The sequence below is a fragment of the Syngnathus leptorhynchus genome, chromosome 1 (genome assembly GCF_054491065.1).
Source record: "Syngnathus leptorhynchus isolate UIUO chromosome 1, UIUO_Slep, whole genome shotgun sequence".
NCBI lineage: Eukaryota > Metazoa > Chordata > Actinopteri > Syngnathiformes > Syngnathidae > Syngnathus > Syngnathus leptorhynchus.
In genome coordinates, this window is record NC_141195.1 from 17939091 (window position 1) to 17955919 (window position 16829).

General features: G+C 43.3%; 1 protein-coding gene across 3 annotated transcripts; it reads left to right on the top strand.

The window, feature by feature from the left end:
- The first annotated feature begins 453 nt into the window (after positions 1–453).
- kdm5c (lysine demethylase 5C) lies at positions 454–16776 on the top strand. 3 transcript variants are annotated; one of them, XM_085901679.1, is made up of 29 exons: positions 454–909; positions 2261–2408; positions 3721–3798; positions 3894–4016; positions 4169–4339; positions 4426–4560; positions 6186–6242; positions 8186–8306; positions 8374–8669; positions 8843–9001; positions 9108–9227; positions 9318–9476; positions 9753–9934; positions 10012–10174; positions 10246–10365; positions 10858–11052; positions 11188–11369; positions 11479–11603; positions 11677–11824; positions 11898–11988; positions 12481–12863; positions 12952–13090; positions 13169–13348; positions 13735–13845; positions 13923–14642; positions 14945–14987; positions 15067–15266; positions 15678–15854; positions 16004–16776. In XM_085901679.1, the coding sequence occupies exons 2-29, from the start codon at positions 2265–2267 to the stop codon at positions 16010–16012; spliced, it is 4731 nt and encodes a 1576-aa protein (XP_085757805.1). In that variant the 5' UTR covers positions 454–909; positions 2261–2264; the 3' UTR covers positions 16013–16776. The 3 variants fall into 3 exon arrangements, with proteins under 3 accessions (XP_085757805.1, XP_085757985.1, XP_085757893.1); XM_085901767.1 differs by lacking the exon at positions 454–909 and adding an exon at positions 1366–1762; XM_085901859.1 differs by lacking the exon at positions 6186–6242.
- The last annotated feature ends 53 nt before the right edge of the window (positions 16777–16829 follow it).

Consider the following 16829-nt stretch of genomic DNA (forward strand, 5'->3'; position numbering starts at 1 on the left):
TGTATTCATTTTTATTGTTGTTTGTTTCATTCATTTCATATTCAAGCAGCGACTGGAGTAGTTCAGTAGTAGTTTAGTAGTAGTTTAGTGTTAAGATAAAAGCATACAATTCCTATGATAATTTTTTTTCTCATAGACTTTCGGGTCAGCAGCACACAACATTTTTTAATTTATAGTATTGTGCAGCTCTAATACATAAAGTAAAAGTGGAATCACATTGCACCGCTAAATGAAATATTAAAAGAACTCCGTCAATTAATATGTATTGTTTACTATGAAGTTTACAGTGACCTGTTCACAAAATAAAGCATACAAATTGTAAAGTTGATAGGTGGAAAGAAATGATACATGAATCTTTGCTTCAAAAGTACAGTAAATCGTTTAATGTTATTTTTAAGAGTATTTTCGGCTAAGGGGCGGTTGTAACTACAGCACGTTGTTGCTTTCCTACACGCCGTCGTGAATCGGCTTACGTGCGCACTACTTCCAAAGAGCGAACGTAGTGGACTTGGGTTTGTGCTTCAGCCGTGAGAAAAAAAAAAGGGGAAAAAAAGCAAGATGGCGACTCGTCAAGAAAGATAGGATGGCCTGAAGGGAGTGATGGTGTTTGCCGGAAAAGGATTGCTAGCCACACAACAGTTATCAGTACCGATTCAGATCTAAAATGAAACAGATGCCTCGCGTCCACATTTCATGTGTTTTGACAGAGTGGAGGACGTCTAGGGTGAATTGAAACAAGCGGCCAACTTTGCTTGTAGCCGTTAGCAGCGCTAGCTCGCCAACGGCATCAAAGCACAGCTGGCATTCGTTAGCCAACCACCATCAAGAGAGCAGCCAGCAGTCATCGTAACCAAACCAAGGAGAGCGGCCAGCGGTCCCGTCACAGCTCGGGACATCGAGGTGTCTACGGTCAGTCGACAGGCGCTTATGCCGACTCTGTGTGGTGTGAATGGTGCTCCAGAGACGACTTTGCTTTTGTTACATAATGCCCAATTGCTGTGTTGACTTGGCCGCTGTCGTGAGGACACACGGAAGCACCCCCCCTACCAATGTTTGCTTAGTCTCATCTTTTAGCTAAGTAATGCTAACCCAAGAGGGTCCGACGGCAAAATCGGATCGGAGGCCTTGATGCTAATGTTAGCTCCGTTTGGCACCAGCAATGTTGAAACAATAACAGACTAAAATTCAGTTCATGATCAAAGAAAATGTAGACAGTAGGATTTTATAAAATTGCTAAACACCAGAAGTCATGTTTATGGGTTGTTTTGACTGGAGCGTGTGGTCATCGTCTTGTGGTTTGAGGGGGGGGGGGCAAACCCAAGCAGATCTTCTGCCACCAACATTGATAACAACTCGGTGCAAGACGGACAACGTATTATTTTCAGTGTCGGTGCTGCTTTTTGACGATTAAGCTTAGATGTCTATACGTTATTTCAAAGCCGTTTTCAAAAAGTGCTCTATGAAAATTGATACCTTTGTGGCCTTGTTTTGGGTTCATGGCCTACACGCCATTGTTGAGGCTCAACAAACACGGATTGCACGAACTTAATTGACTCAAGTCTGAATTAAATTGTAGTTACCCCAAGTGTGAGGACTTTTAAGAAATTATAATTCTGAAGACGCTCACTTTTCTTGACAACATATTGTTGGGATTGAGTGTGTCAAATATAAGGACCCGTGATTATGTATGATAACTCATGAAAGATTTCTGTTGCAAAGTTTCCTCCTCTCCACTTTAAATTGTGTCGATTGATCAAAGAAAGTAAGTTTGCGTTGTTGTCTTGACTTGGGGAAATGCAGACACTTCCTCTTTGAGTTGCTCATGTTTAGGGATAGAAATGGAACTGCGTCAAATTCCCAAATTGTGCACTTTGTAGTTATGTGGCCTACACATGCTTCATTGTATCTTCTACTTGATGGTGACACACAAAACAGGAATGCTTTGTGAATAGTTAAACTTGCTCAGGAAAGGGGTCATGCTGACCCAAACCTATTTGTTACTTTTTAAATAGAACTCTCCAATGCTTACACTATTCTGTGGTTGAATACTTTTCAATTAGAAACATTTAATGTAAAATTTTACTTTTGCTATACTTTATGCCTGCTTTTACAATCCTAAAAGAATTTGTTTCAAATAAATATATATAATTTTTTAACATTAATTTGCAATCTATGGCCCCTCGTGTAGAACTATTTTAGGCCATTGCATGCATAATATTTAATCCCGGAGTGAACTGATTTTTGTTTGATCTTTTTTCAGGGCAATGGAAGGGGACGAGTTTGTCGCTCCTCCGGAGTGTCCAGTTTTTGAGCCGTCATGGGAGGAGTTCAAGGATCCTCTGGGTTACATCGCCAAAATACGTCCAATTGCAGAGAAGTCTGGAATCTGCAAAATTCGACCGCCACAAGTAAGTATTTGATCATTTGTGAAACTAAAAGAAAACTAATTTAGCCGTTTATATAAATTGTTTCACATGATATTGTCCAAATCCTCTGATTTAGTTGTTAGGTTTTGATCAGTACATCAAACCTTTATTTGATATTGCTTAACAACAATAATTGTTTCATAAACAGTAAATCAGAAAAAATTGTGTTGTATTGAATGAACTTAATGCAAAATAAAATATAATCTGGTTTGATTAATTGATGGAGTAATCGATGGAATAATTAATCGTAAAAAATATTCCATAGTGACAACCCAAGATGCAGCGGGACTCCACTTAACACATGCGCAGTGTGCACATGGTTCAGCCACAAGGTTTTATGAGTGGCCTAGTAAATACAGTATATACTGTGCCCTTCAAACATTGGTCAAAATAATCCTGATGTTTGTTTTTGTACTCCAACTATTTAATGCAGCTCTTCATATATAAAATGTAATCACATTCACTGTCAATTCAAAATTAAATCTTAAGTTTTACAAGCAATACTTAAAAATGGCAATAGAAGTTGCAGCAAATTGACCTGGATGCACCGTAGAAACTCCGTGTTTTGCTTAAAAAAAACGTTCCTGTGTGGAGTTTGCATGTTCTCCCTGTGCCTGCGAAGGTTTCCTCCAGGTACTCTTGACCTCAGTAAAGCAACAGTATGCAATGCAAAGTTTATGAAAAATATTATTTGAAAACACTAGCTCATAACTGCCACTAAGCCAGTTTTGCTGGATTGTTTTGGTTATTGTCAAATTATAAACAGTGTGGTGCAGTTGTGGCTGGCTTTGTTTCATTTTCCTAGGGATGAAAAATCTTGAAGTGGAATAACCAGCCTTGCAATGCTTGCAATACATGGTTCTGTCCTTTTCTTCATGCGTCGGTCGTTCACAAACATAGACATACTATTAAAGCCCAGTTGTCGTCTTCCACTAGCGATACTCCTGTCTCGTGAAATCCCACTGACAGACACAGCTGTTGTAGAAGGGCCTCTTTTGTAGACCAACTGATTTACACCAAATAGTGTTATACGGGCTGCTACTGAATAAAGAATTTCATACGAGATGAGTTGAGTGTTTTCGTCCCACTAGAAAGGTCATGGAAGGAATTCAACTCCTACCACAAAGCACCACTACCTGAAATGTGGACAATAAATGAAAAAGACAGCTGGTTAATTTTGAGTAGTTTTTGGTGCTTAACTGACTGATTATTTTCACCCAGTTCCATTTGATACTATATGGAGGGATGGCTCAAGACCCTATTGTTGACCGTGATGCTCTTTTTCTGGCAATAGGACTGGCAACCACCATTTTCAGTGGAGCTGGATACGTTCCGATTTACGCCGCGCATTCAAAGGCTTAATGAACTGGAGGCAAGTTATTTTTACACACTGCTTGATGTTAGTTGGATTGAGTGATTGAAGGTTTCTTTCATAGTTGTTGTTGTTCATGCCTTTTTTCCCCCCAGGCGGAGACAAGAGTGAAGCTTAATTATTTGGACCGCATTGCCAGGTTTTGGGAGATCCAGGCTTCCTCCTTGAAAATCCCGCACATCGAGAGGCGCATCCTTGATCTTTTCGGTCTCTCAAGGGTGAACATGAATTGAATTCTTTCTAGATAAATTATGCATTGTTCTCTTTGCCTTGTAGAGTTGTCCCGATACAGTCATGTGATTAGAAAAAATGTAACTTTCTGTTTATTGAAACTGTGATTGGGACATGCCTTGTGCCCGTGGTCTTCCAGGTTGTGTCTGATGAAGGCGGTTTCGAGTTGGTCTGTAAAGAACGACGCTGGGCTCGTGTGGCTCAGAGGCTGGGCTACCCTCCGGGCAAGAACATCGGGTCTCTTCTCCGCTCGCACTACGAGAGGATCGTCCACCCGTTTGAAATGTTCCAGTCTGGTGCCAGCTTGCCGGTAACGCTTTTTAACGCTCGGTTATTTATTTCCCCTAATTAAGCAGAAAATGTATGTTGAAGTTTTGTCACTGATGGATTTCGCAGCATTGCAAGCCAAAGCACTACGATGGTGAGGATGTGGATAAGGAGTACAAGCCCCACTCCATCCCCCTGCGTCAGTCTGTGCAGCCATCCAAAATGAGCAGTTACGGGCGCCGAGCGAATCGCTGCCAGCCCGATGTAAGTCAAAGCGCTTTGTTGTCAGAATAATCATTCTATAGTAAGTTGCCTGACTATACGTTGAGGATTACATTTTCATGCCTCTAAAATGATTAACATGTAGGTGATTGTGTTAGGAACAAGTCACTTATCAAAGAAGCATTTTTATTTGTAAACTGTGGCACAGTGCTCGCGTGAAAATGACATCACGCACAATTTTAACAAACAGAACCTCGGTCTGTCCTTAACTAAAACAGCTAATTGTCCAGTTTCCTGTGTCAAGCTAACTTTCTAAGTTTCTAGGAATGCCATCAATTTGAGTGTGATTGTCTCCCTGCTGAAACGCATGTTGGTTATATTATTCATCGATCTTGTTCGGGAAAGAAAACTGATACAAGTTACAGGTGTGGTCACAAATTCATATTTCAAGGCACCATTGTACATGTATTAACAGAGCAACCAATATATACGTACGTATGTCATTGAGATTGATGGGTGTCAGAATACAATCGATTGATCGAATCGTCTTGATTGCGTCTTGGTTAATGCTCCACTGCATCAAAGGAATTCCCGACCCCCCCCCCCCCCCCCCCCCCCCCCTTCAAAAAAAAAAAAAAAACCTTTTCTTTTGTGAATCATATGGCAAGTTATGTCAGTCCATGATGAGCCACCATTCTTCAGTGATGGTGGACAACAAATACTGTAGCCGCCTATTGCTCTCACTTGCAAGCCACCCTGTTGCTGTCCTCTCACTCAAAATGGAAAGAAGGTGCTTCTGTTGGTTCAGGTTCATTTTGTTATCTGCCTGAAGGTCTCCATTGCATCACTTACATTGCAGTCTTCCATCTTGTCCTGATGCTGCTGTGTTGTTGTTAACTGTTCTTTGCGCTTTCCTTTGTGTGTGTGTCTGCAATATGTGACTCTGCAATCCCAGCTTGCTTTGCTGCCATCCTGCAATCCACCTGTGCCATTGTTACTGTCAGCTTGCTTTCCCCTCAACTACTTCCATGAACGGAGATTTGTATCTGATTAAGATAACTTAAACAGTACTAGAGGAGGTTTCATTCAAATAACATTTTTACCACAAGCCCATCTTGACTTATTGACAATAAAATTCATTCTGTTTGAGCATTATAATATAGTGTACTTGCGCTGCAACTAATGCTATAAATAATGATAAATCTGTCAATTTTTTTTAATTCATAAATGAATCATATAAAAATAAATATTTCCCTTCATTCAAAAACAGGACATTATTTTAAATTGGCAGTGCAGAAAATACACAAACATTATGATTCAGTTTCTGGTTTCATCCAAAACATGTAAAAAGAAAATGGACAAAAATGTTGTTGATTAATTTACAAAGACAAAGCAGATGTTTGCAAATGTCTTTACAGATGGAGCACTACAGAAATCAGACAGTTTTTACTGTTGAGAAGTTGGGCCATTAAGTTAAACAAGGTCCCAAATGATTAATTGATCGTAAAACTATTCCTTATAAGAGATGATGATGAATGAAGAGAGATGGACAAGAGTCTCAACAATTCCATTTTTCACCACGGCTCCAGCTCCTCCCTGACTGTCCCTCCTGCCCTCTTCTTCTTCCTGGCTTAGTTTATTGTTGCTGTTGTTGTGTCCCCTTGCAGGGTCCGGAGGATCCCAACCCTCATCCTCTCACCACTGGCTCTCAACTCATCTCAGCGGTACTGCCTCTTGAGCATATGAGCTCACCCTCAGCCCCTACTCTTTTCTTCTTTTGCTTCCCGCTGCACAATTCCTAGCATCCACAAGCATTGTCTAACAAAAATAGTGTCACTAACTAAACATTTTCTTCATAAACACACAATTAACTCACACTTGAGTTGGGATGCCACACATAAGGGTGGCTCTTTCTGACAGGTTGGTGTGCACGGTGATATTGTAACACTGTACTGTAGTAAAATCAAATTTGAACTTTTAATTTTCCTGATTTACCTGCCCAAACTTTAACAGGGGTTGATGGATGTGCTGCAATGTCCAGGACAGGGCTGTTTTGGGGTTTTTGAATTGGTAGCCCTGTCTTCTATTCAGACGCCTCTGTGATTAAGTGCTATATGAATAAATTTGACTTGACTTTGCTTGCGGTATACACCACCTGAATGGTTGTGTAGTTTTTGCACTGTCCTGCTAACCAATCAACAATGATCAAAACAACAGCTCATGCAGCTTGTACTTAGTCGAGGCTTTAAACGTCTCCCATAAGGCTATCAATAGCGACTTTGCTGGTGCTAAATTTTCAGCAAGAAAAAGTGTAGCAATGTAACATCATGTTTGTTCAGAAGAGAATGTTGACTTTTTAATTCGCATCAAATATTTGCAAGCCAGACAGGGAAGAGCAAAACAGGGCTGGTGTTCATTTTATCTGCACACATTTGTTGTATAGCCTGTTTTTCGGCACGTAGTGTTTTTTTTTTTCTAAATACCTTTCATCAGTTAATTTGTGTGTCTCATTGCTTTTTAAACCATTGTCTATCTGCGTGCTGCCGAGTTCATTAGAGTATTCGCGTTGTATAGCGGTGTATTAGTTAACTACTTGGAGATGTGATATATTTGGAGGGTATTCAATTCAACCTTTTCCATCTTTATAAAATGATTTGTACAAACGTTTTGGGAGGGGAAAAAAATTCATGTATTCACAACGTCATGATTTGGAAAGGCACACACACCTGTCTAGATTTCTGTCCAACAGACGAGTGCATGTCAAAGCACAAACCAAGCGCAAAGTTAAAGAAATTTCCTGTAGACTTAAGACTCGGGATTGGCCCAAGGCACACATCTGGAGACAAGCACAGAACAATTTTTGCTGCTTTTGAAGCTTCCAATGAGTAAAGTGGCAGAATGGAAGAAGTTTTGAACCCCACCATCTCGTTCTTGAGCTGGTCCTTTATCTCTGTGGCAAGAATTTTCCAGAAACATAACCATTTTGTCTCATGTAGTCCACCAATCAGGTCTGTATGGTAGAATGGCCACACAAAAGGGGCTCCTTATCTCAAATGCACATGACAGCATGCCTGGCATTTGCACAAAGTGACCAGAAGGATTCCCAGACTGCATGAGAATTTTGAGGGACACATTTGGATTCCATTTTAGAATAAGTCTAACATAATGTGGAAAAATGTCACTTCAGTGATTCCTTTCTGGATGCGGATTTGTTGAAATTGTGCAAGTGTAAACATGATTTTGTGACAAATCAAATAGCATTTTTTTTTGCTTTTGAATTGTGTTCTGGAAATGGAAGATGGTGTTAAATTTACAGTGTGTCATAGTTTTAAACAAATATTTTGCAGTACAAGAGTGATTTGATTGGATCGCACCTCTTTTGTGCCACATGGCATCTTTCCATGTTGAATGAATTCAAAGTGGTTTTGTGAATCATTAGTGTGCTATTTATGGTTGTACCGTATTTTGAATTTGTATTTTGATGCTGGGTCGTAACTTTCAGACTTTCCTTAATGTCTAACTTAGCTAGAATAACCCCTTTTGCACTGCTTGTGATCTTGATTTTGGTCCGCATTAGGTCACATTGCTTTGCTCTGTGTGCTTTGGAGAGCAGCGGCAGTCTGTCCATTCTATCCTAACGATTGTACTTCTACTTACCTATTTTCAGCCCGAACCTACCGAGGAAGACATAGAGAAGAACCCAGAGTTGAAGAAGCTGCAGATCTATGGCGCCGGGCCCAAGATGATGGGACTTGGACTCATGGCACGGGACCGATATAGGAAGAAGGGTAAGGTGATGCATTGACGTTAAATCCTGCATGCGTTCCGGGGATTACTTTGAATCCTTTCTTCCAGATGAACTGCCTCAAACTGTGACGGTCATGGACTGCCCAGCACCTGCTGCTGGGGTGACCTGTGCAAAAGGGGAGCCTCCGGTTCCACAGGACGGACAGACTGAAGAGTGCTCAGCCACCCCCCAGGTCCCTCCTGCCACCGTCACGGTCAAAACAGAGGTCAAGGCGGAAGTGAAGACCGAAGTTAAAGAGGAATTGGAGGAGCATCTTCACAAAGAAAGTCGCCAGCATCTTACCGATGGTCCATGCACCAAAATGACCATGAGGCTACGACGTAACCTCAACAACATGCAGAGTGTAAGTACCGTATTTTCCGCTCCATAAGGTGGACTTAAAAGTCTTTAATTTTCTCAAAAACCAAAAGTGTCCCTTTTAATAAGGCACGCTTTTTGTGTAGACCAGCACAATCAAGTGCTTTTTGGATTTCGGAGCGTTTTAAACTAAACACTGAAATCTTTGTTCGATCAAAGGTGGATTCATTTGTGTGTCGGATGTGTGGTCGCGGAGATGACGACGAGAAACTCTTGCTGTGTGATGGTTGTGATGACAACTACCACACGTTCTGTCTGCTGCCCCCGCTCACTGATCTTCCCAAAAGCAACTGGCGATGCCCAAAGTGTGTTGCGGAAGTAAGTTGTAATAGTTTAAAATAAAAAGAAAACAAGTTTCTGTCTTGCATGCGAGTGTCCCAACTGATAAAACAAATTCCTTCTTGATGGACATGCTTCTTCGCAGGAGTGCAAGAAGCCTTCGGAAGCGTTTGGTTTTGAACAAGCAACTCGTGAGTACAGTCTGCAAAGTTTTGGGGAGATGGCCGACGCATTCAAAGCTGATTACTTCAACATGCCTGTCCATGTAAGCACACTCGCACGTTTCTGCTGCCATCATGAGAGAGAGAGAGAGAGAGAGAGAGAGAGAGGTCATGTGTGTGTTCTTCTCTTGTAGATGGTCCCCACCGAGCTTGTGGAGAGGGAGTTCTGGAGGTTGGTCAGCAGCATCGAGGAGGATGTGACTGTAGAGTATGGAGCAGACATCCACTCCAAAGAGTTTGGTAGCGGCTTCCCAATGAACAATGGCAAGAGGATTCTGACAAAAGAGGAGGAGGTATGCTTGCTGGGATCACATTTCCAGTTCAACTTGAAATACCTAGCATTTTGTTTTATCTGAAGTCGATGCAACCGACTGTCAAATGTCAAGTTCGGCTAAATATTTTGGAATGCCCTGAAGGAAGGCCTTTTAATTTTACTAGTAAAATTATGAGTCAGTTATGCTCCAGAAACCACAAGAGTAACCCACACTCATGAATACAGTTGTGCTACATTACGTAAGCTGAGGCAAACTTCCAAGTGGTTCATGACGTTCAACCTGTGTGCCTGTCAGGACTACGCCCGCAGTGGCTGGAACTTGAACGTGATGCCCGTGCTGGAGCAGTCTCTCCTGTGCCACATTAATGGCGATATCTCTGGCATGAAGGTGCCCTGGCTTTATGTTGGCATGGTATTCTCTGCTTTCTGCTGGCACATTGAGGATCACTGGAGCTACTCCATCAACTACCTGCACTGGTACAGGACACACCATTTGTTTGATTGTTTTCATATGATTTTGGTTCTTATATGCTGACATGCTTGATCATCTTCAGGGGCGAACCAAAAACCTGGTATGGAGTTCCTTCAGTAGCTGCTGAGCGACTAGAGGAGGTGATGAAGAAATTGACTCCAGAGTTATTCGAGTTCCAGCCTGACCTCTTGCACCAGTTGGTCACAATCATGAACCCAAACATCCTCATGGCTCACGGTGTACCGGTCAGTGTCTCAATGTTCATGTTGTCTTAAAGTGACCATTTATTTATGATTGGAATATTTTGAATTGACAGGTTGTCAGGACCAACCAGTGTGCTGGCGAGTTTGTCATCACCTTCCCCAGAGCATACCACAGTGGTTTCAACCAGGGATATAATTTTGCAGAAGCAGTCAACTTCTGTACAGCTGACTGGGTAAGTGTCCTAATGCTAGGTTCAGACTGAACGTGAAATACAGTGCCACGCCTTGTGTCCGCACGTGTTTGCTTGTGGGGGTAACTACACCGGAGTTGTCTCAGCAAAATGAGCTATGAGCCAAATCTTTTTTCTTCAAATGCGCCGCCCGGCACCCAACCGGGCTTGACCGCGTCAACTACATTGACTATATGTGGAAAGGTGCCACCAGAAATGCTCAGCTCAGCTGGCATTCAGTCTGACTCGGGCATTATGCAGTTCCATTATGCAGAAGCGTTTTTGCGTTACCCAAGCAGCATAAGTTACGTCCCACATAATCATTGCTAGTAATGGTAACGGCATCATAACAATTAACATAGTAATTGAGTAGATTAGCCGTTACTGGAAATTTATAACGGCCTTAGTATCGCCGTTAGTTCCAACACTGTGCAGTTCTGAAAAAACGAGACTTGACAATCAGGATGACCCTGCTATTTTGTTTGTGTCCCAAAGCTACCTGCCGGTCGTTCCTGCATCGAACACTATCGACGTCTGCGGCGGTATTGCGTCTTCTCTCACGAAGAGCTCACTTGTAAAATGGCAGCCAGTCCAGAGAAACTGGATCTCAATCTTGCTGCTGCGACCCACCGGGAAATGTTTATTATTGTTCAGGAAGAGCGAAAGCTGCGAAAGGCTCTGATGGAAAGGGTAAGAGTTGTCAGACATTATATCATTTTTTTTTCAAGCTTTTATTTTCTGTCGTTTGATTTTATAGACGACGAGTGCAAAGCAACAGCAAGCAAGCACGACTGACTAATGTCTAAAAATATCCTCTGTATGCAGGGCATCACTGAAGCGGAGCGTGAGGCCTTTGAGCTGTTACCTGATGATGAGCGACAATGTGACAAATGCAAGACAACATGTTTCCTCTCCGCACTAGCTTGTTCAAGCTGCCCCGAGAGTTTGGTGTGTCTGTATCACACTCAGGATCTGTGCAACTGCCCCACTGACAAACTATACCTCAGGTACCTATTCTTTGAGGACTTTTGACATTTGGCTTTAGACATTTAGAATTCGGTTTTATCATCATAGGCTACACTTGCAGAATTGCCATTTTGCTGTGCTTCTTTGCAGGTACAGATACACCCTGGATGAGTTGTTGGCCATGTTACACCGCTTAAAAGTTCGCTCAGAGTCCTTCGATTCATGGGCCAACAGAGTAAAAGAGGCGCTTGAGCAAGAGGATGGAAATAAGATAGGTAGGAAGGTAGCCCTCAATTGTCTGGAGGATTTTTACAGAAACATTAAGATTGCTATTTCATTCAATCCCAGGAATTGATTACTTGGAGACACTCAAGACCGAAGCAGCTGAAAGAAAGTTCCCAGACAATGAACTTCTTCGTAAACTCAACACTGTTCTCAAAGACGTAGAGCACTGCCAACAGAAGAGCACTGAACTCCTTGCTGACTCAAACACCAGGTGAGATGAAGGAAACTCGGCGTGCATGTAATTAGTCGTCATAGCGGAACATTTACTCATTGGTGTGTTTCAGTGCCACAAAAATGACTTTTGCGGAGCTGAAATCCTTGATAGAGACCATGCAAAACCTGCCCTGTGTGATGCGTCAGTTGGAGGACGTGCAGGTAATTACCCCATGTAGAGCTGTCACGATTATTTGTAGAATCCATTATTTCACCGATAATCACAATACAATTTTACTTGGATTAGTGGGTTTTTTTTGTTTTCAATTATATTTTTTTAGATTATATTTATCGTCAGTTATTTTTATTCTGTATTATTTAGTGACTTAAAAACAACTAAGCAACAGTTGAGCAATAGCACACAAGAAATGGCTTGTTTTGAGCAAACAAAAGATCAGTCTGATTTTACGAAGGACTTGAGATGTCAAATGTTTTATTTTGAAAGCCTGAAATCAGAGGATATGGACAATCCTTAGCTAAAAATCTCATACTCTATGATTACAAGATGAGGCCATCAATATGACAAGTCATTTGTTGTCAATTAATAAATTAATTTTGGCACCTCGCCTTTTGTTTTTATAATTGTCTTACAACTTAAAATAAACAAAAAAAATCAACCGTCTTGCTTCATCCAGCGACATTTTTCCCCTTTAGGCGGTTCTGCAGCTGGTGAGTGATTATCAGAGCCGAGCTCAGGAGTTGATCAACGAGCGCGACTGGAGGCGAAACAATGCACCAGCAGAGCTTTTGCAGACGTTGCTGGAACAGGGAACTCAGCTGCCTGTCCTAGTGCCAGAGTGTAATCTGCTTCAAGGCCTTCAAGAGTTAGGGCGATGGCTGGCAGAAGTCAGGCGCACCTTGGGCACAGAGGGGGCCGAGAGGCCAGAGGTCACGTTGGCGGTGTTGAGGAATTTAATTGAGGCGGGCTGCAACGTGCCTCAGAGCGCGTCTGTGGATACGGCCATGGCGGAACTGCAGGAGCTGCTCACGATTGCGGAGCGCTGGGAGGAGAAAGCGCAGATCTGTCTTGAACAAAGGTACGCATCAAATACAACAAAGGAGTAGGGGCGGACAACACGTCACAACCATTTGTCCCTGTTTTCAACTCACCCATTGTCCCACCAGGCAAAAGCACCCTCTGTCAACACTGGAGGCGATTGTGAATGAGGCCCAGCTTATTCCTGTCAAGTTGCCTAACATTCAAGCTTTACAGGGCTGTCTAAGCCGTGCACGTGCTTGGGTAACAGACCTGGAGGAAATCCAGGTAAAATTGCACCATTGTCTCTTCACGCGCTTGCCATTATTTGGTCTTGTCAAAATCCTTTTTGGCAACTTCTCATAGAATGGGGAGCATTACCCATGCCTGGATGACCTGGAGGGCCTGGTGGCTGTTGGAAGGGACCTGCCTGTCTTCATGGAGGAGCTGCGACAGCTGGAGTTTCAGGTGGCCAGCGCTCATTCCTGGAGGGACAAGGCCTCCAAGACCTTCTTGAAGAAGACTAGTCAGCACAGCCTGCTCGAGGTGCACCATGAAAGCAACGCGGGCAAACTTGATTGAAATGTTGACCGAGTCGGCAGGTTTGCCGAACAACTTTTCTATAGTGTCCGACGGTTGGCTACTGGTTTTGCCGGGATTCAGAATTTGAATTGGCATTGCTGTTTTGAAGATGGTACAACAAAAATGCACATGAGCTTTCACACAGAAAAATTTCCCTTCAGGTTTTGACCTGAATCGAGTCTTAACCGGGTACTGCCAAGTCGTACACTATACACGAGTGTATTATTTCCACAATACTGAAGCAATATTTATAGTTTTATGTGTACCTGCGAATGAAAGCTGAGTAGTGTTCCTTCCCAACGTATGGTATTTGGTGTCCAATGTAAAGAACACCCAATTTTGGTCTGCAGGTGTTGTGTCCATGCGCTAAAAGGAGACATGGCAAAACGGAGGACACGGACAACCCTGATACAAACACTCTGGGCCTTTCCGCTCAAGACCTTAGAGACCCTGCGGCTATTGTGAGTTTGCCGCACAACATTGACCTGTGGCCGTGCGAGTCTTCAATCTGTGCATCTGAACTCGTGTGTTGTTCTAGGTGATGGCATTCAAAGAAGGGGAGCACCGGGAGAAAGAGGCACTACTGAGGCTACAAAAAGTCAACATGGCGAAGATAGGACGTGAAGCCGCCGGAGGTGACAAGGAAGCGAATGGGACGTCAGATGACCGCATGGAAACGGACTCGGCAAACTCTGTCAAAGAGAATGGGAACCACCCTGGCTCCTCTGTTCAGACTGTATGCGTGTGCGCTGGTCAGCCGCGCACACCTCAGTTGCGCTGCCACCTTTGCAAGGACTGGTTCCACGGTGGCTGTGTTCCTTTCCCCTCGCTGTTGCCCTCTTGTGGACCGCCGGGTAACCCACGCTGCTGGTGGGACTGGGACTCGCGTTTTCTGTGTCCGCGGTGCCAGCGCTCGCGCCGCCCCCGTCTGGAGACTATCTTGGCGTTACTGGTCGCCTTGCAGCGGTTGCCCGTGCGCCTGCCCGAGGGCGAGGCGCTGCAGTGTCTCACGGAGCGAGCCATTACATGGCAGGGTCGCGCCAAGGAGGCGCTGGAAACCCCCGAGCTGCAGCGGGCCCTTCAGACGCTGCAAGAACTCAACGAAACCCTCCATTGTGACAAAGAGGAGGAAAGTGGGCAGAAAGAGGCAGACTCCAACTCAGTCATTGTTTTATCCGACTCGGAGGGAGGCGAAGGAGAAGACGGAATCATCGATCTGACGGAAGAGTCCCCGAAAAAGAAATCCAATGGCATTGAGGTACACCTTAAACCACAAGCAAAATGCCAATGAATTATGGTTGTAGTGCAACATTTATACTTTATTGTAATCCATTGAATCGCTTCACAGTAACAGCATTGCATTGTAACCACTTTGGGTGACCACAACCTCAGAGTTAAATGACATCAGTCAGATAAAAAGCACTGCTATCATGCTCTGGGCTACATTTATTTTGCAGACCCCCAAAATAAGGCTCAGAGACCTGTATGAATCTTTCTAAATGGGCTTTGGAATGTTTATTTTCTGTTGGGTTGTGTGATGAAATGCTTGCTTTCCCGCAGAGCACTCGAGAGAACGGCGTTAGCAAGAAATCCGGCGTTACTGGTAAGTCGGCACGTCAGACCATTCGCCGATGCCCCTTGGCGACCAATCGTGAAGGAGTTGGTTTGCTCTGCTCCCGCAGGTGTGGGCGCTCTGCTGCCGCTGCTGCCCGAGCTCAAAGGTCAGGTGGTGCAGCTTTCGCCGACCACCAGGGAACGACTGGAGGAGCTGCAGCTGGACGGAGATCTGCTGGAGGTCTCTCTGGATCAGATGCACACCATAAGCAGAGTCCTGCAGGCGGCCACTGATCCGCCTGTGGTAACCCTATGCACACTTATTCAGGTCAGCACTTGCATAACTGTGTGTTCCTGGGCTAATGCAATTGTAGACTTGTTTTTTCTTTATTATTAAAGTCAATTATAAAATTCCACTAAATAGAGTCACAAAAATTGAAATAAATATTGGGTAACATTTTCCAGATATATTGCATTATGTTTAAGAAACAAAAAGCTGTCCAGTTTATTTGGCCTTTTCATATTAGGTTTAACCTCTTTTTAAATGTATGTTAAAATAAATACCTAAATTCAACCTTTTATTTCCCCTCCCTCTCCCCTGGTCCTTATGTTTCAATAGTAAAAAAAAATCAACGTCTATCTATCGATCGGTATGAATTATTTCTAATATATTGTCCGGGGGTGGCCAAAAGGGACTAATAATGTATAACTCTGTACATATAATGTGTGATGCTCACAGATGGAACTTGAAGAGCAGCAGCGAAGCGGTCGAGGTCGTACGAAGGACAAGAGAAAGCGAAAGAGCCACCGAGGAGGCGGCGCCAATACGGACGGGGTCGGAGCGGCTCTGCCGGATGTGCCGGACTCGAAGAAAACATGCCCCTCCCCTCACCTGCCCGCCGACACTCATACAGAGGTACATCTGCCTGTCAACTGACTTCACTCATTCTTCCGCGCCTCATCCAAGCAGAACTTACTGAAGTAATCATCCTTGACTCAGCCTCCTCAACATTTTGGAACAGACTTAAGATGTTTTTTTTTTTTTGTGTGTGTATTTTCTGACAGATTCTGTGAAGGGTTAGACGTTGGCTCTGCCAAAGACATTGAGGGAGCAGACTAACAAAAGAAAGATGCGGGACATCCAGCCACACAACCTCATCTCTCAACCTTGTACACTCCCTCCACATGAATCCAACTTCCTGTCCCCCAAAAGGTGGTCCTTCCTGGGATCCATTTCTCCAGTCAGCTCCCCAAAACAGTTGGTAAATGTGGGACTTCCTGTGATAGAGGTTTGTGTGGTCTATCTAGAGTTGTCTCCCAGGTAAGTTGGTATGTTTTGTTACCCCCAATGTGTTAAATGGAAGCCCTCTGCCCCTGTTCTCGAGCTCCACGGATAAGCTATTTGGGTTGGTTTGGATTCCACGAGGCCACGACACGGACATACGGCGGCGCAACCTTGATGACTTTTATTTTTGTAGTCATACTGAAGCTCGTTTTGGCAACAGGCAGAACTGGTGACGTTGTTTTGGGAATTGTTTAAAACAGGCATTCATGTTTTTGGTGCTACTTTCCCAAAATGGACACTGTCTGACTGCAGAGCAGAGCTGATGTCAGTCATCCTCTCAGTTCCACTTCCTTCATTTGCAAAGTTAAGGTAACTTTACTGTAACTCACTTTATTTCTCTGTTTCAAACAATATTCTTCTTGTTGTTATTATTATTATTATTATTATTATTGCAGAGAGACACTGTTATCATTTGTGTAAAAACTTTTTATTTGAATGTTGCCTTTGTTTCTTTTCACTCTTGTTAGAAAAATAAAGGTTTAGAATTGTTTAGGACGAACTGAGTCATTATTTGGCTTCTTTAGGACAGTCATGTTAAACGACAAA

Excerpts from the sequence above, each read along its gene's own strand:
- kdm5c (XM_085901679.1), top strand. The coding sequence starts at position 2,265 with ATGGAAGGGGACGAGTTTGTCGCTCCTCCGGAGTGTCCAGTTTTTGAG. Across the intron at positions 8,307-8,373 it reads GGACCGATATAGGAAGAAGG|ATGAACTGCCTCAAACTGTG; the intron begins GTAAGGTGATGC and ends CCTTTCTTCCAG. Across the intron at positions 12,864-12,951 it reads CAGATCTGTCTTGAACAAAG|GCAAAAGCACCCTCTGTCAA; the intron begins GTACGCATCAAA and ends TTGTCCCACCAG.